Below are 20,092 nucleotides of genomic sequence, written 5' to 3'. Positions count from 1 at the left end.
CTTCAGCCAGGTCACGATCTCGCGGTCCGTGGGTTCGAGCCCCGCGTCGGGCTCTGGGCTGATGGCTCAGAGCCTGGAGCCTGTTTCCGATTCTGTGTCTCCCTCTCTCTCTGCCCCTCCCCCGTTCATGCTCTGTCTCTCTCTGTCCCAAAAATAAATAAAAAAACGTTGAAAAAAAATAAAAGTAAAAAAAAGAAAATCCTTGGATTTATATCCTATGGCATGATGTTAGGGGCATTGTTTAGCACTTGGCATAGCTCTGAATACCGAGGGCAGAAGACCAAAGGAAAAAGTCTACTTTGAAAGCTCTCTCAGAACATATCTGAGGGAATTTGCTGGTTAATGCAAATACATGTCCAAACAAGTACTGGTTTACGTAGGGAGTACACAGAGCTGGCAAGCGTCACTTGGCATGAAGAGCGTGAGTAATGCTTCATTTTAATGAGGGATCTTGGGGGTCTATAATGAAGGGTACATGGTATTTCCCATGTGTCTCTTTGAAACGTGCACTGAATGTACCCACAGTGGAAGAAAAGCCATTGGAAAGTATATATTTCCCGAAACTTCTGGGGCTCTGTAAGATTCAGATAATTAAAAAGAAACTTTTTAAACATTTATTCATTTTTGAGAGACAGAGCATGAGTGGGGGAGGGGCAGAGAGAGAGGGAGACATAGAACCTGAAGTAAGCTCCAGGCTCTGAGCTGTGAGCACAGAGCCTGATGTTGGGCTGGAACCCGCAAACTGTGAGATCATGACCTGAACCAAAGTTGGACACTCAACCGACTGAGCCACCCAGGCGCTCCCAGATTCAGGTAATTTAATTGCATACAAATGAATTAACAGAAATACATTCAGAGATCTCAGAATAAAAATCTTCCCTTCCCAGAGGTAACCATATATGAGTACACCGTAATGAGATTATATTTGGGAAGGCTAAGGGGGTTTTTGATTCTTAATGATTTTTGATTTTGAAATGAACGTATCCTTAGAATAATTCATGCTTCCCTACACGACTCTTCTGAAAGATAAGAGTCATTTAAATATCAAGTTAATACATATAAAGTAAATACATTTAGTTTTAAGACATAATTTCAGTCACACTTCACCTGTGAGCCCTGATCATCTGGACCTTTTCTATCAGAGAAAATCAATACTTAACACTTTGGGTGGAAACAAAAGATCTAGGAAGTGACTAGGAAAACAAACATTCCCCAGTCTTTGACTAGTCAATGAAATGGCAGATGGAGTGAATGTTATTGCATGTTTGTCCTGGGGTCTATTGTCTGGATGTCCCCTTAGATCCAACCACCAGGTAGGACTTCCTAGAAACAAATGCCCCTTCTGGTCAGATCTGGGGCGTTATGTGGTCATTCATGCAAAGTATGTGAAGCACTGTACTGACCTTTATTTTGTATTTCTGAGTTGGCTGGAGCAAAACGCTCCATGGTTGCCTGGGAGCTCAGGGATTCTGAGCTCCCAAAGCTCCCAAAGCTCCCAAAGCACTCAGGGATTCTGGAGGGATTAAGTACAGTTCTGGGGTGTTTGGGAGAACTTGTTCAGTCCTTCAGTCTTAAAGGAAAGGATGGTGACCCATAACTCAGGAAGAGAGTCCCAAGAGGCAGAAATGCTGGCAGGAGGGACCTCTTCTGTGTACACTAATATATCAAAGAGGACTTGGAATTCTAAAGAGAAGTGAGAAATTCTCTGTCTTAAAAAGAATAATTTTGAAACATTAAAACATGATAAGAACTGAAATTAATGTGAAGTAAACTTAACAGGCAACTGTACTGTTATCAGATTAATGTGGCACCACCCACTTGGGACCTATTCGTGCCCCAGAGGCCAAGTGGAGATTTCTTGTGATTTATTTATCCCAATTTGAAAAAACAAAACCCTTCAATGCATGCTATAATCACTAATTGCAAGACAGGTTCTAAACTGACTCAGGAAAATGTCCATTTTCCCTCGTTTCCTCTGAAGTTTAAGGTCACTCCTCTAAAGAGGCCATTTCTTCTGTTCTCATTTGCATTTGCTCACCAACAACAGCAACAACAAAAAAAATCCCAAGCAAAAAGCCCTTAAGCAATAAAATCGCTGTCCAAGAAAAACATTTAGTTTGAAAAAGAGTTGAAAAATGTAGCCTTGGAAGAACCATTGCTTACATGGGATTGTTCAACAAATTCCTGTTGTGTGAGGTTTGGCATATACTTTCTAAAAATATAAGCATCTGGGGAAATGAGACAAAGCCCAGGTCCTGGACCAAATGAGGCACGCAGTGTGAATCTGTTAGTGATTATATCCATAATGAAATATGTGCCCAAATTTAGCAGTGCAAAATCTAATACAATACGAAAGCCCAGCAGGCACTGTCCTTACCATAATATATAGCCAACAGAGAAGGTACATATGGCGGCGAGTCCGCTGTTCCTGCTGGGATACGCATGGTGTGATGTCCTCATCTCGATTAATATAAAGGGCAAAACTGTTGTGTGCTGAAAAAGAACAGAGAACAGGTGACACAGATTCTTACCGCCCCTCAATAGTTGTTTTGTCTCTAGTAGGAGAATGGATAGTGCAGATTCCTAGCAAAAGCACCACAGCAGACAGCAGCTGGGTATGGCTCACCTAAGAGGTAGGAGGGATGGGAAAGCAAGTGGTGCATTGATCACTCCATTGGCATTTTTCTCCTGTGTTTGAATTTTTAAAATTTTATTTTATTATGATTGTTATAGGAAATTTCAATAATAATGAAGGATGTATTAGAACATAAGAAAGGAATAAAAATAACTACTTTAGTATTTTGGTAGATGTCCTTTTTTGCCCTCTCCTTGTTCATATTATTTATACATAGTTAACATTGTACTGTGCACACAATCTTGTTTTGGACTATAGCATGAGAATTTTTGATATGCCACTTTAGAAATCCTCCTAGAATATCAACCTTGACCATAGCTGCTTAAAACTCCATTTTGTGGATATACTAAAATTTATTTGACCCATTCCTGTTCTTGGACATTAAGTAGTATAAGATCTTCAATTTTTCATTTATGAAAAATGTCATGATGAATATCTTTTGTAGAATTCTTTGAATGTCTGAATGTTAAATTATTTTCTTATGGTTAAAGTCTATGAAGATTTTAGGACTGTTGATACATAATGCCAAATTATGTGTGTACCAGCAGCAGGTTAGGAAACAAAGCCAAATTAGCTTCCAGAAAGGATGTACTGGTTTGTAACAGCAGTACATGTATTTAGATATGATGTTTGAAGTCAGACTCCAAGGAAGCTTGGTCGGACCTTCCCATTTGTTGTTTGGATGCAGTGGCCACTCAGATGCTCAGTTTAGTGGGCCAAGATGTGGATGAAATTTGGTAACAAGAAAGGAAAATCAGCTTGTCTTGGTATTGAAATTTGATAGCCAGGTATATAAGGGACAAAGATCTTAGGTAAAATTGGGTTAGGGTATAGATTTGCCTTTCCAAACGGGAGTTTCTCAAGAGTAAGAAGATGGCAGAACTGAGAACTGAACCACCAGTAAGTTTGAATTCTGTTTAGTACCTCCTAAGGGCCATGAAAGAATCTTTGCTCCTCTCTTGCTGTATTGTTTGCATATTCAAAGAAAATGCAGGAAATTGAATGTTATAATTTTCAAAATCTAATAGGTATCAATGGCAAAATGGAACCAGGTGGCAGGAAGAGACATGGTGGTGATATCAAAGTGAACATCTTTGTGTTCAGCGTCGCTCCTTATCAGGGAAATACAAATCAAAACCGCACTCAGGTATCACCTCACGCCAGTCAGAGTGGCCAAAATGAACAAATCAGGAGACTATAGATGCTGGAGAGGATGTGGAGAAACGGGAACCCTCTTGCACTGTTGGTGGGAATGCAAACTGGTGCGGCCACTCTGGAAAGCAGTGTGGAGGTTCCTCAGAAAATTAAAAATAGACCTACCCTATGACCCAGCAATAGCACTGCTAGGAATTTATCCAAGGGATACAGGAGCACTGATGCATAGGGGCACTTGTACCCCAATGTTCATAGCAGCACTCTCAACAATAGCCAAATTATGGAAAGAGCCTAAATGTCCATCAACTGATGAATGGATAAAGAAATTGTGGTTTATATACACAATGGAATATTACGTGGCAATGAGAAAAAATGAAATATGGCCTTTTGTAGCAACGTGGATGGAACTGGAGAGTGTGATGCTAAGTGAAATAAGCCATACAGAGAAAGACAGATACCATATGGTTTCACTCTTATGTGGATCCCGAGAAACTTAACAGGAACCCATGGGGGAGGGGAAGGAAAAAAAAAAAAAAGAGGTTAGAATGGGAGAGAGCCAAAGCATAAGAGACTGTTAAAAACTGAGAACAAACTGAGGGTTGATGGGGGGTGGGAGGGAGGAGAGGGTGGGTGATGGGTATTGAGGAGGGCACCTTTTGGGATGAGCACTGGGTGTTGTATGGAAACCAATTTGACAATAAATTTCATATACTAAAAAAACAAAACAAAACAAACCAAAAAAAACAAAGTGAACATCTTTGAAGCAACATATTGTTTATATTTATAGAGAAAACAGAAATACAGGATTTTAAAAGAAATACTGATAGTAGAAATTCTTTGCTTTAAGTGTCCTCCTCTAGATAATTGTTCTGACTGACAATATATTAGTAATTAGAGAATAGTATTCCTAGAATGTCGGGTGGGTGATTCCACAGTTGGGTAACTTTATATTTTTTTACTCTCTGCTTCTCTATTGTTGTTTTCAAACAGTATAATTAGCACTGAAGGGAACCATGCAAAATGTACATGTGTGTTGATACAGAGACAGTATGTATTTTAAAGATCTATTTTATTGGTTTTTTTTTTTTCACTATAATCCAGTCACCTCAGATGACATTGGCCTGAAGTTTCACCGATTTGAAACACCAAAACTAGTTTTACAATGGTGCATTCATGTGTAAAATTCAAATGTATAGCTGATAACAAGGCCAAGTCTTGTCAAATCTCACACAGAAAAAAAAAATCCCTGCAAATCAAACATTTACACCGAAGATATTGCTGACTCGGATGGCCTGTGTGGGTTATAGAATGGCGACAATATATTATTTTTGACTTGTGAATATTAAAAAGTGTTTAAATTCTACTTCTTCATCCATTGTTCCAAACTGAGTATAAAATCATCCATATTTCTATATTATATGAGTTCAAATAACTAATCTGAGTATTCTTACTTATCTGGTTGTCATTATTTTACCTAGCCTACTTGCTGATTATCAGATGTCACACCTGGAAGGGTTAGGATGTACTCTGATGATGCCAGACAGAAGATCTCTTTGAAAAGTGAAGATCTTTCTAGATCACTTCATTAATGGCATCATCACCGCTAAAAAGGAGCTACTTGTTCCATCAATGACATCATCAATAACAGAAGATCTTTTTGAGGCCAGCTGTGCCTGTGCCAATTGCGCCAGGGGCAAATCTCAGGGTAACAACTTACTCAGAATTTTCAGGCACTAAAGAATATATATCTCCCTCTCTAAAAGTCTATAATGCAAATTATATTTACTGTTAAACGGTATATATTAACAAAAGTAAAAGTAGTACAAAATATTTATAGCAAATATAGATGTTGCTCTGCGGGTTGGTAAAGTTTTATAAACTAAAAAATTGGGAAAAATCTGTAAATGGGCTTGCTGAATCTCTAAGTAACCTTTAGCAGCCCAATTGTTACCCAAAATCTGGGGCAGCCAGAGGGATAATTATTTTAGAACTACAGGTACAAGAAATCCAGTTCTAATCCACTTCCATGCAACACTCTGCTTGAATGACATAAGAACTAGGAAGGAAATATTCAAATATTCAAGTCCATCCAAGACCACTTGCTGTGCAAGAATGATAATCCTATGTTTTGTTCACCACGGTATTTGTAGGAAAGAGCTTGACATATAGGAGGTGCTCAATAAATATTTGTAGAGATAATTTAATCTTTGACACATCTTAAATGGGTATTATTAACTTCATTTTGCAGATGAGGTAACAAAGACTCAGAAAAGGTAATTCTCTTGCCCAAGATCACAGAGCTGGAGAAAGGGTTCAAGACCAGTCCTGTCTCCAAATCCTAGGCTCCATTTTCTATATTAGAATTATATTTTTAAAAGATATAGTTATGTAATCTTTGTTTTTTTTTTTTTTTAAATTTTTTTTTCAACGTTTATTTATTTTTGGGACAGAGAGAGACAGAGCAGGAACGGGGGAGGGGCAGAGAGAGAGGGAGACACAGAATCGGAAACAGGCTCCAGGCTCCGAGCCATCAGCCCAGAGCCCGACGCGGGGCTCGAACTCACGGGCCGCGAGATCGTGACCTGGCTGAAGTCGGACGCTTAACCGACTGCGCCACCCAGGCGCCCCTAGTTATGTAATCTTTGACTCAATAAACCTGTGGGAGTGCATGATTGAAGATCACTTATGTTGTCATTCAACTGGCCAGAACTCTTTTTTAGTTGAGCCTCAAAATAAAGAGGTCTTCACTATAAGGAATATATTTTGCCAAATGTATTCTTTCCTGTGGTATATAAGCATTCTGAATAATAATAATAAAACCAGCTGGCATAAAGTCAGGGATTTTCAGTGGTGTGATGATAAAGATGGCTGGAGGCAGCTCTTTCGCCTTTTGGCCTAGAAGAGGTCAAGGTGCAACTTTCTTGGTTATCCCTCTCTGGGTTGATCTGGTACCTGCTGCCTCCACCACGTCTCCGAAACTCCACCCCAACGGGATCAAAGTCACAGACCTTAAGTGCATGAGCCGGGAAGTCGATGCCACGTCTGCCCCAGCTGCCAAGACTGGACCCTGGGTCTGTCACCCAAAAAGGCAATGATGGGATGATGACATCCCAAGGCAACAGGTGACTGCAAGGGTCTAAGAATGACAGTGAAACTGACCATTCTGAATAGACAGACCCAGATTAAGTAGTACCTTCTGCCTCTCCCCCCAGTGTCAAAGGCCCCAGGGACCAGAGACAGAGAGAAGCAAAAGCCCATCAAGCACAGTGGAAGTATCACTTTTGATGAGATGGCCAACATTGCCTGACAGATGCAGTACCTATCTTTATAGTCAGAGAGCTCTCTAGAGCCAGTAAAGAGAACCTGGGGACTTCTCAGTGTGTGGGATACAGTGTTGATGGACATCATTTTCATGACATCATAGATGATACTAACAGTGGTACAGTGGAATGCCCAGCTACTTAAGAAGTACAAAGGAAAATATTTCAATAAAGGATCATTTGACAACTGAAAAAAAAAAAAAAGAGTATACTCAGGAATGATCTGTTTCTATTTCTCAAAAACAAATACCTTTTAAAGTTTTCTCAGGTATAGACACACACTGGATAAACAAAGAAAGAGATAAAGTCTGGTTGCCAGCGGTGGCTCTTAAGAATTGTATTGGACTGTTTTTCTATAGTGCATTGTCAACAGAACAATTGCCCGCAGCTGAGTTGCTGAGATTTGACTCCTTCCTCCCTTCCATCCATCCTTCCTTCCTTCCTTCCTCTTTCTTTCTTTCTTTCTTTCTTTCTTTCTTTCTTTCCTCTTTTTTTTCTTCTTTCTTTCTTTCTTTCTTTCTTCTTCTTCTTTCTTCCTTATTCCTTTCTTTCTTTCTTTCTTTTTTGCTTTTTTAAAGCACTATGTAAGATGAAGAGTTGACAGCACAAGAAATAAACCTTTGATCTAATCTATAAACTCTATCCTGGAAAGCACTGCTCTATTATGTAAGTAGTTATCCTATCCCAAGCGCAAGTTTCCATTGCTGCTAATTTTGATGAGACTGTGATCAGAAAATTGTATCCAAAAAGGGAAGTCTAAATCTATCTTGGGTTTTTGCATCCCTTTTGTTTTTTTCAAATGGGGTTCAGATGGGTTCTCTTTATGGAACGGTGATTATCACCATGAACTTTACCCCAAGGTAAAGGTCAGCCTGCAGAAAGGATCCCCCAGGTGTTGTCTGTCACCCATGACTTAATTATGATGTGAAGGCGATGGGCTAAGACAAAGTGTAATTAAGTGGAAACTAGCATTTGGACCCTGGGTCCTGATTGTGTCTTACCACACTATAAGACTTCAAGCAGGTTCTTGTACATTTGTGAAGCTCGGTATATATATGTATATATTTTGGGGGGTAAAATGAGAAGGTTGCATTAAACTAGCGCACCACAAACTTCAGTCATGATGAGCTAGAATTTTAAGCTTTGCTATATCACATACGAGGGCTCACCGAGGCATTAGGCATAGTAGACACAGTGTCCAAGGCCCATGAAAGTGTTTTAATTTTTTTTACAATCAGAAGAAAAAAATGAACTTTTAGAGTTGAAGATTATATTCATTTTTATGCTAATACAGTCATAAAATGTTATATATATAATATATAAATACATATATACACATATGTACACTATATAAAACATACAATATATATTTATATGTGTAAGTGTATATATATCTGAATAAGTATATATACATACATATATGTATATATAAATAAATGTTGGAAAGGACCCAGAAATGCAAAGTTCCTAGGGCATAAAACAGTAAAAAATCATAATGCAGCCCTGTTACATGCAACCTGATTTTTTAAAAAAATATATTTTCTTTGGGAATGCAAGCTGGTGCAGCCACTCTGGAAAACAGTATGGAGGTTCCTCAAGAAACTAAAAATAGAAGTACCCTACAACCCAGCAATTGCACTACTAGGCATTTATCCACGGGATACAGGTTGTGCTGTTTCAAAGGGACACATGCACCCCCATGTTTATAGCAGCACTATCAACAATAGCCAAGGTATGGAAAGAGCCCAAACGTCCATCAACAGATGAATGGATAAAGAAGATGTGGCACACACACACACACACACACACACACACAATGGAATATTACTCAGCAATCAAAAAGAATGAAATCTTGCCATTTGCAACTATGTGAATGGAACTGGAGGGTATTATGCTGAGTGATATTAGTCAGTCAGAGAAAGACAAAAATCATATGACTTCACTCGTATGAGGACTTTAAGAGACAAAACAGATGAACATAAGGGAAGGGAAGCAAAACTAATATAAAAACAGGAAGGGGACAAAACATAAGAGACTCTTAAATATGGAGAATAGAGGGTTACTGGAGGAGTTGTGGGAGGGGCAATGGGCTAAATGGGTAAGGGGCATTAAGGAATCTACTCCTGAAATCATTGTTGCACTATATGCTAACTAACTTGGAGGTAAATTAAAAAATAAATTAAATTAAAAAATTAAAAATAATAAATTAGGAAAAAAATGGGTGATGGGCATTAAGGAGGGCACTTGTGGGATGAGTACTGGGTGCTACATGTAAGTGATGAATCACTAAATTCTACTCCTGAAACCATTATTACGCTATATGCTAACTAACTTGGGTTTCAACAAAATTAAAAAATAAAAATAAATTAAAAAAATTTTTAAATAAAAAAATTATTTTCTTATCGAATTCACATTAAAAACTACATGTATTTAAAGGGAAACTTAAGAGACTTATAAACTCTGATGAATAGAATATCACTTTTCATACATAGAAGATAATTACAAAAACAAGTACAATGGAAATTAATTGATATTATTATGTGTTGGCTAGATAGGTTGGTCTGGTTGATGGCTCTTATTCTGAGGCCTGTTCTGTATGTGCTCAGTAGGGAAGTCCGTCGGCATTGGATGGGCATTAAAGACACACTAGCGTGAAACAGAGACTTCTCTAGAGGAAATCAGAGGGATTGAAAGGTAATTGAGAAGAAATTACCTTTTCACTATGTGAGTCAATATTGCTTAACACCAGGTCCCTGCGCCATGTCAATTATCTATCATCAGAGCTACACTCTCGATGCACCGGAACAGATGACCTATGCGTCATAGTGGTACCCTTTTGGAGCTAACTTATTTGCTTTCTGAACAGATGTTCTTTTGCCAGAAGAATGGAGAGAAGATGAGTAGGAAGTGGAGGTACTGATGGAGGAATCTAAGGGTTTTAACAGGATTAAGGAAATGGGCTTACAATGCACAAGAAGTATCCAGACGTGCCACCAGGATAGACATTTTGAGTGTCTGTGATGGCAATCAGTAGCCTACAAACTCCAGGGAAGTCTTAGAATAAACTTTATTGTGGGATAAATAGAAGGATGTAAACTATGCTGTGTGATGGCATGAATTCAGGCAAGCAGAATGAATGAATTAGGGAACGGCTCAGGATTAGTTTAGAGCTCTGGAATCTAGAATTGCCATCTGAGTGTACAATACAAAATACAATACAAAAAACAATAGACAAGATCTGAAGAGTATGTTCAACTGCCATTTCTCTGGTCTTTCCCCTTCTCTCCAATATGCATATATATATATATATATATATAATTTTTTAATTAAAATTTTTTAATGTTTATTTATTTTTGAGAGAGAGAGACAGAGACAGAGAACGAGCGGGGAAGGGGCAGAGAGAGAGGGAGACACAGAATCTGAAGCAAGCTCCAGGCTCTGAGCTGTCAGCACAGAGCCCAAAGCAGGGCTCAAACTCATGAACCCATGAGCTCATGACCTGAGCCAAAGTCAGATGCTTAACTGACTGAGCCACCCAAGCGCCCATCTCCAAAATATTTTTTAATAGGACAGTACTGCTCCCATACCATGTGAACATCAGACAAAAACTGTTTCCTCCTTGGGGGCAAAATCAGCCTTTGAATGTGAGGTACCAGACCAGTCCCTGCTCAGCTGGTAATAAGAGAGCTGGCAATCCCATGTCTGCCCGTGTGCATCTGCAGGACACAGGCAGACCCCTGGGAGTGTTCTCAAAGTAATGTGTACATCACATCACCTGGTGAGCTTGTTAAAAATGAGATTGCTGGGCCTTGCTTCCAGGGTGTCTGGTTTATTGGATGCAGAGTAGAGCCCACGGTGGTTCTCGCCTTTATGTTTGTCAGCATATCTAGAGTTTCTTACATCCCTGTGACCACTTTTGACCACAAATAAAAAGTTGAAGGATGGTTGTATGTGTGTGCACGGGTGTCATCATGCACCTGCATTATCGGGGCGATCCAGGCTGCAGGCAGGGCTAGAGAAATGACCAGACTTTCCTAGCAGGACAGGGCAAGGGAGAGTCCCTTTGGTGTCCTAACAATTTATAGGTATACCATAAATAAAAATCTTCAACTAGAAAACTGATCTAGGATACAGGAAGTTGTATACTCCACATTGTAACTTGATTATTTTTTAGATGTATTACTTATCTATTTATTGAGAGAGAGAGTGAGAGAGAGAGAGAGAGAGTATCCCAAGAAGCCTCCTCGCTGTTACTGCACACAGCCCCGCACGGGGCTCGATCTCACGAACTGTGAGATCATGACCTAGGTTGAAATCAAGAGTCGGACGCTTAACCGACTGAGCCACCCAAGGCGCCTCTGTAACTTCAATATTTTGTTTGCTTGCTTTCCACCCCCCCCCCCACTTATATAGAATAAAAGGTGCTATTAAAAGAGAGAAATCTTATTTTGCCATAAAGCAAGAAGGGATTTCCAAGTTTGAAGTGAAGCCCACTGTATTCGCAAAATGTGATCTAAAACATAAGAAAAGGTGACATTAGGGAAGTCTGGCAAAAATCACAAAATGCTGACTGATCCGAACTTTGCAAAGCTTCTGGGCTCTCCAAATAAGTCAAATGTTTGATGAATTCAGGGAGAAGCAGAGCTGGGTGGGGACTTGCACAGAACTGGATGGGTCTTCCCTTGGGGCGACTGTAAATCCAGAATCAGCGGGGGCTGAGGGGGGGTGGTGGGAGGGTGAGGGTGGGGGTGGGGAGGAGGGGAGGATCTGCAATGACATCCCAGGCACCATGGAAACAAAGCCGCTACAGGCTCTAAAACACCTAAATTTTTAACTCGGAAAACCTGCCGAGTTTTGTCCTGCCGCCAGAAACGGTCTTTGCTGATTTTACTAATGGGTCAGCTCAAAATGAGCCATCCTCCCTCGCTTCACAGTTGAGCTATTTCAGTGTTTGGAATGATAGGGAACTGCCCGTCTTGACCGCTTCTCCACATGTCAGACCGAGCCTCCCGCTCTCGAGGGCCCGGGCGCCGCACTTAGTGTGGCAATGCTTGTACAATAATGGCACAGACTTTCTCTGGAAACTGCCAGAGTGTTTTTGATGGCCCCTCTCTGCTGTGGTATCGGGTACCTGTTCTGGCTGGTCTACACAGGCATCTCAGAATCAGGTTAGAAATGGGACCCAGGGTCAGAAACTCAGACTCAGATGGAACCAGTATTTATCGAGTGCCAGTATGTTCCCGGCACTTCCAAAACTCTTCATGAGGTCAGTACTGAATGTGGGACTCACCCAGTCCTAACATTAGCCCTAACAACCGTTAGGATATGGTTTTAATAATTAGGCCAAATAAACAAGAGAGTGCCACGCGTTAAACCAAGACATGCAGATCTTTGCAATTAAGAGCAAACGGTGCATCACAGAAATAATTACAGTGGGAGAGTGGCACTGTTTTACTGAGTTATTATCTCTGCATTTATAAAGCATTTTAATTTTTTATTTATTGTAATTATTTTCTTTTAGGAAGAAAGAGAGAGAGAGTGTGCAAGTGGGGAAGAGGGGCAGAAGGAGAGAGAGAGAAAATCCTAAGCAGGCTCTATACTCCGCGTGGAACCCGGCCGACACACGGCTCGATCCCATGACCCTGGAACCATGACTTGAGTCAAAATCAGGAGTCAGATGCTCAACCGACTAAGCCACCCAGGCACCCCTTAAGAAGCATTTTTAACATGACTTGAGGCCAGTTAATATCTCCTGCTGAATCTTCCTAAGGAAGGCATCCACAGGGGCTAAGGGTCAGTGGCACAGTTAGGGAGTTGTACTGTGGACCCAGCAGGCGGTGGGCCACCAAAAAGAATTCTTTTTGTAAATGTGACCCCAGAGATGATCCGTGCTGTAAAAGCAACTTTAAAGGGCCCTATATTCACTTCTTCCATGAACGTTGTACAGTGTTTGTGGTTCTCAGAGAACAACACCTCTCGTGACTGTCCTCATGCAGTCAAATGATCATAATATGATGAGACACACACAAGCATGCAGACCTGTGATGGTACAATGGCCGGGTGATCCGATCTGCTCAGGCAGGACATGGGGAAACTCTATGCAGCAGGAGACACTTGAACTGGGTCGTTAAGTGTGTCTAGGGCTTCAAGGAAGAAGTTCATTCACAAAGCTAAGAAGTGTGTATAGGCACAGCATACATCACTGATATGTCTGTCACCACTGCAGGACGTGAAGGAGAAGGAAGAAGTCAGTTTGGACAGGTTAGGTGGGCATAGACCAAATCATGGAGTGCTTTATATGGACTCTGTCCTGTAGGAAGCAGAGATACCTCCAGACGCTCCAACTCCTTCCATGGAGTTTAATATAGAAGTAGGAGGAACATACTGGGGTATTAACAGGAGACAGAGCAAGCTGGCGGCAGGGGAGAGGGCGGATCGGAGAGAGGAGAGATTCCTCTACCAACTTGCTCCCTGCCCTTCTTTCCTTCTACCTGACTTGCCTTTTCTTGTGGAATGGACTTTATTCTCTCCCTGACTTCCTTTAGGGTTTCCTCAGCCTCTACCTCTTTGCAGCCCCCTCGCCTATGGGCCCCCCTTCCACTCTTGTTTTCTCTTCTACTTTAGCACTAAAGTACTGTGATGCTGAAGACAACAGAGGGACAAGAACAAAAACAAAGCTAGTCTTTAATTTTGGCAAATACGTATTTGACGAGTAAACACATAAACGTGATTTCTGTGTTTTATGTTGCTTCCCCCGTTATTAATTTATGTGCCTACATACTGAATACACAGCCACAAGAATAGCTACCATTCACTGAGCTCCTAACATATGCTCAGTTTTATGCTGGACACTGTCCACCAGTATCATATTTTAGTTCCCACAGCAACTCTAAAGCAATAGCTATTTTCATCTTCATTTTATAAGTGAGGAAATGGAAGAAGAGAAGGATTAACTTGTCAGAGGTCATGTACCTCTAGTAAACGGTGCAGCCAGCCTTAGACCTCAGACCTACCTGACTCTAAAACCCGTGCTTTTATGGAGACAGACACACTGTTTCCCATGCTTGATGTCTGTTCGTTCACTCAGCAAATACTAATGGCACTCTATGTGTCCCTCATGATTCCAGGTTCTTCAAATATATCTCAGGACAGAGCAGAGATTTTCAATCCCCATAGGTTATTGTTCTTGGGAATGCATTTCAATTAGGCTCCTACAAATTTAAAGTCTCTCACCTCAGAAAAGACCAAATTCATTAGGGTTGTATGAGGATTATATGAGATCCTATAGTAAGAGGGGCTTGCATGGTACATGCAAGAAATAATTGAAGTTATTCTGTGAGCTCTCCCACTTAAGATCTCCCATGTTGCCACATAATACTGTCTAAAATTTACTGTGTGCCAGGAATCCTACTAAGTACTTCACATGGACTAAAACTCATTTACATCTCACAATGATCCTTTGAGGCGTATATTGTTGCCAATCATTTTACAAAAACTGAGGCACAGACAAGTAAAGAAAGTTGCTCAAGGTTGCCAACCATAGGGTGGCGTGGACAGTTTGGCTTCGGAGCCACCCTTTGAACCATGGGGCCATGCTGCCTCTGGAGTATCTGGGAAGACCCGACGATAGGGAAATTGCTAGTGGAAGAACAGGTATCAGAGAAGGGTTGGTTTTATGGCTGTGCCTGAGAGAAGGAACCTGCCTCCTCTCAACCCCCATTCACCTTGGTAAGATTCCAGGGGCTGCGGGATGAATGGCTCTACGTTCAGGTTTACAAAGAAGACCATGAGGCCAGACTTTCTGTTCATGCTTGGGGGTAAATCCCATGGGTACTGAGGGCCTCAGCTTGGTAAAGGGGCAGAGGTGAGAATAGCCCCAATCCGCTGACATGGAACAGTACTCTCTTTCTGGGATGCTATTCATGCTACCTTTTTTGTCTTTTCCTTGCTCTACTGTCCTTAAAAATGTTTTGAAGTTGTTTTTTTTTTTAATTTTTTAATGTTTATTTATTTCTGAGAAAGAGAGACTGAGTGTGAGCTGGGGAAGGGCAGAGAGAGAGAGGGAGACACAGAATCCAAAGCGGGCTCCAGGCTCTGAGCTGTCAGCACAGAGCCCAACATGGCGCTCGAGCCCACAAACTATGAGATCATGACCTGAGCCAAAGTCAGACCGTTAACCAACTGAGCCACCCAGGTGTCCCAAAAATGTTTTGAAGTTTTGAAAAGCATTCTAGGAGGTGGGTTGAAAAATGGCAGAAGGGAGAGCCATGGGGGATATGGTACAGGTAGGAGGTGAGGGGAGAGAAGACGTAATCAGCGGTTTCCACAGCTGGTACAACCTAAAACCCTCTCAAGGATTGTGATGCACTGACAAGTTTAGGGAACAAATATAGAACACAAAACCTACTGTTAGGAACACTCTGAAATTAATAAAGAAACTTCAAAAAGAAGAAACTAGGATTTTAATGTTATTGGCATGCTTCTTAAAAATTATTTTGAGCTCAACAAATCCACTTATCCATATATGTCAGCATCCTCCAATGTTAGGGTATTTCTCTAAAAACACAATTCTGACCATTTGGTTTCCTTCTCTAAAGCCTTCTCATGATCTTCAGAACAAAGTCCAAATTTCTTAGCATTGCCTTCAAAGGCTCATACCATTGTATTAACCTATGTTTCTAGATTAACCTCAGACCATTCTATACGGGCAGCTTTCACTGTTCCCCCAAAAGGCCTTATGTGTTCATGCCTTTGTTCGTGCTCTTTTCTCTGACTGCAACCCCCTGATGTTTGGGACCTTCTCTGTAGTATATACATAAGACAGGGTCATTTTCTGCTTACTAAAGAATCATTCCTCTGCACCTCCACAGTTAGGGGAGGCCACTGTGCCTAGTTCTGTTCATGGCTTATTATTAAAAGAAGTTACGCGGGAGCTTCTAGGCTAATGCATTTTCAAGCTGGGGTGAATATATAGTATATTAACATAGCTCATAATGCTACAGTTAACATGAAGGACGGAGACCCCAACGCAGTGGGAACAGTTTTTTGAGGAAAAGGAACAGATCCTACTGACCATTGTAGGTTCAGCTCCCTGTACTGCACAGAAAACTTAGTAGGGTCTCAGTAAACTTTTGTTCAAAGACAGATAGTAAGACTTTCTCTTAAGTAAACCCTATTCTCTCTTTAGTTTTATTATTTTAAAACCCGGCAGTCTAAGAGGAATAAAAAATAAGTTCCTGGATGCAATATATAAGTAAATTTTAAATAATACATTCATCTTGAAAGCACGAAAACTATAATTCACTATTACAGAAGAAGGGGGCTACTTTGCCTCAAACAATATTCACATGGGACTAAGTCACCAAACTAAAGCTGCATATTCACAAAATATATAGAGTTATTAATTTTTTGAAGCGAGAAACAGTAATATGTTCCCAGTGACCTTTATAATTTCGTCACACTCCTCTATCACAGTGTATGAGCAGATTTCTGTAATCCTAAAGAACCTTCCTCAACTGAGTCTCCAAATACAATGATTTCAAGTGGTTTTCATTTACCCTTGTTTACGATAAAATAAATGTTATGCTGATTGATCGGCAAATGTCTACCAGCAGCAATAAGAACAATTATGTTTGACATGAAGACATTATAAAATCTATAACCCAAACCTTTAAAGCCCGATTTGAAATGTCAAATTTGACTTATGAGAAACAGTTATAATCCTGCTTCATGCAAAAAGCATTAGGTTAACGCTGGAGCAAAGTACTGTTGCCAAGCGTGTGCTGGCATAATTAATCAGGGATATTTCAGAAACGAATCGTCTCCAAGAGGTTATTGATTTACTGTCACGACACATTTTCCTTACGGCTGCGATGGTGCTCTGGGGCTGGGATGCGCTGGCATGAATGTTTCAGTGACTAAGCCTTGATCCGTCCTCCTGGACGCCTGCCATCCTGCACTGACATCTGCAAACACTCACATTTGACAGCTTCATGCCTGAGCCTGGTGGCTTCCAAGTTGATTAGGGTTAGTTCAGAGGGGTTTTGGACTAGTCTGAGTGTAATCGAAAGCAGAGAGCTGTGAGTCTCCAGACAGTGACATGCACCTAGTAAACAGTATCATATTAATAGAGGCTGTGCATGTGCATCTACACATACACAAGTTACATCCATGCAAACACACACCCGTGCATGCACACGTGTAAACACATGCACACACATACAAGCGTACACACACACACAGCATACTTAAGGAATGGGGCAGATTTCACTTTTAATATTGAAGCTTGCCTCTATTATCTATTAAACTAAATTTGAGTCTTTTTAAAAAAATTTTTTTTTTCAACGTTTATTTATTTTTGGGACAGAGAGAGACAGAGCATGAACGGGGGAGGGGCAGAGAGAGAGGGAGACACAGAATCAGAAACAGGCTCCAGGCTCTGAGCCATCAGCCCAGAGCCCGACGCGGGGCTCGAACTCACGGACCGCGAGATCGTGACCTGGCTGAAGTCGGACGCTTAACCGACTGCGCCACCCAGGCGCCCCCTAAATTTGAGTCTTAAAGAAACATGTTAGGGGTGCCTGGGTGGCTCAGTCGTTTAAAGGTATGACTTTGGCTCACGTCATGATCTCACAGTTCTGTGGGTTCAAGCCCCACGTCGGGCTCTGTGCTGACAGCTCAGAGCCTGGAGCCTGCTTCACATTCTGTGTCTCCCTCTCTCTCCGCCCCTCCCCTGCTTGAGCTCCGTCTCTTTCTGTCTCTCAAAAATAATACATAAATGTTAAAAATTATAAAAAAAGAAACATTATTTTAAACACATACAAAGTAGTCATAACTTAGCTCTTTTTTACTACAGTGATTCCATGATAGAAGGTAATTGTATCAGAAGAAGTCCTTAGAGTAGAGTATCCTAATATTCTCCCAAAGACTATAGGGCACAATTTCCCTGATGAACACGGATGCAAAAATTCCCAACAAGATACTAGCCAACTGGGTCCAACAATGCATTAAAAGAATTATCCACCATGATCAAGTGGGATTTATTTATGGGATGCAGGGCTGGTTCAATATCTGCAAATCAATCAATGTGATACATCACATTAATAAAAGAAAGGGCAAGAACCACATGATCGTCTCAATAGATGCAGAGAAAGCATTTGATGAAATACAACATTGTTTTTTTGGTAAAAACCCTCAAGAAAGTAGTGATAGAAGGATCATACCTCAAAGTCATAAAAGCCATATACGAAAGACACACCATTCTCCCCACTGAGGGAAAACAGAGCTTCCCCCTAAGGTCAGGAACATGACAGGGATGTCCACTCTTGCCACTGTTATTCAACATAGTGTTGGAAGTCCTAGCCTCAGCCATCAGACAACACAAAGAAATAAAAGACATCCAAATTGGCAAGGAGGAAGTCGAACTTTCACTCTTCCCAAAGATTATAGGGGAAAGTCAAGGAGAAAGTGGTAATTTAGCTCACGGCTCAAAACTTTTTCTCTGCAGACTCTTAATTTGGTTTTGCAAACAGATAAGGACACACTTTCTACACAAAGTTATGTTGATGGTTATAGAAGTGTGGATGGCCCAATAGTAGTTCCTGGGTGGAAAGAGGCCTCTAGGAAATAGATAGCATCTCTGTTATTCTGGGCATAGTATGTTAGGCTCAATGTCCCTTCCATGTCTGTTTTCAAGCCATATTTCTGTGCACATTGTATGTCTTGCTTAGGCTGCCTCAATGATTGTATGGCCAGCACTAAGTACAGAAGAATGGAGACTGTAGTGTCTGCATAAGCTCTTCTCTCTGAAGGGGTGTGAAGAGAAAACAGGGCCAGCAAGCCATTCACTATTAGCTGGCTACATGACCTCGAGCCCTTCTGGATCCCAGGCCCCTCAGTGGACAGCAGGGATCCTGTTCAAGTCCTGAGAATTCATGTCTACATCCTTGATTATACATTTCTGCATCTAGTGTTTTTATCTGCCCTTCCTTCTTTCTTTACTGTGTAAACTTTCATCTTAACTGTAACACATATACAGAAAAGTGCACAAATAATAAGTGTCCAGGAGATGAATGTTCACAAAGTGAACTCACTCCAGTAACCAGCACCCAGACCAAGCTACTGAGCATTATAAGTCCCCCAAAACATCCTCCTCCTACCCCTTCTTGTCACAGCTAATCCCCCCAGGGTCACCACTACTCTGAGTCTGAACACCAAAGTAGTTTTGTTTCATTGTTAAGATTTATGTGAATGAAATGCAGTATGTGTTTTTTTTTGCAGGGGGGGGGTGTGCCTGGCTGGTTTTGCTCAATATTCCATCTGTGAGACTCATCCATGCTGAAGTATAGAGTTGTGGGCTTCCATTATCACAGCTGTATAGTACTCAACTGTGTGAACACAACACAACTGATTCATTTATTCTCCTGTTGATGACACCATGGCTCTTTCCAGTTTGGTCCATCACGAAACCATGCTGCTATGAGTATTCCTGGATTTCTTCTTTTGGGGAACACATGTTTGCATTTTTGTTGGCTATATACTGAGGAGAGGAACTGCAGGGCACACTTCTGGGTGTTCAGCTGTAGTAGATAACTCCAAAGAGTTCTCCAGAGTGAATGTACCAATTTAAACTCCCATCATTGGCATATAGAATCCCACTGGTTCCACATCTTTGTCAGCCTTGATAATGTCTGTTTCATTTCAGTCATTCTCATGCTTGCCCTTGAAATGACAGTGTTGCATTCCTAGCTTATATCACCTTTAGACCTAGGGGGCCCAGGCTGCCACAGTGTTGCAGGTCAGGTTCCCTGGGGAGCAGATTCTGAGATGGATACCAGCATGCAGCAGGTTTCTTAGGGAGTTTCTGAGCATCAGCGCCTGTCAGGGGAGAAGAAGGACGAGCAGTGCAGCAGAGGGAGAAACCAGCCCGCAATGCGGTCTCAGCATGGCTGACCCATCAAGAGCTCTGCAGCCAGCCATGCCC

General features: G+C 41.2%; 1 protein-coding gene across 7 annotated transcripts in view; it reads right to left on the bottom strand.

The window, feature by feature from the left end:
• The window catches only part of AIG1 (androgen induced 1), a 244,083-nt gene that overhangs the window by 43,405 nt on the left and 180,586 nt on the right, over window positions 1-20,092 (bottom strand). For all 7 annotated transcript variants that reach the window (XM_043592492.1, XM_043592485.1, XM_043592486.1 and 4 more), the window contains one exon: window positions 2,378-2,493. In XM_043592492.1, the coding sequence (XP_043448427.1) occupies window positions 2,378-2,493 (116 nt within the window). The remainder of the gene's footprint in view (window positions 1-2,377; window positions 2,494-20,092) is intronic.

This window comes from Prionailurus bengalensis, chromosome B2 (genome assembly GCF_016509475.1).
Source record: "Prionailurus bengalensis isolate Pbe53 chromosome B2, Fcat_Pben_1.1_paternal_pri, whole genome shotgun sequence".
Lineage (NCBI taxonomy): Eukaryota > Metazoa > Chordata > Mammalia > Carnivora > Felidae > Prionailurus > Prionailurus bengalensis.
This window is presented reverse-complemented; position numbering and strand designations above follow the sequence as displayed.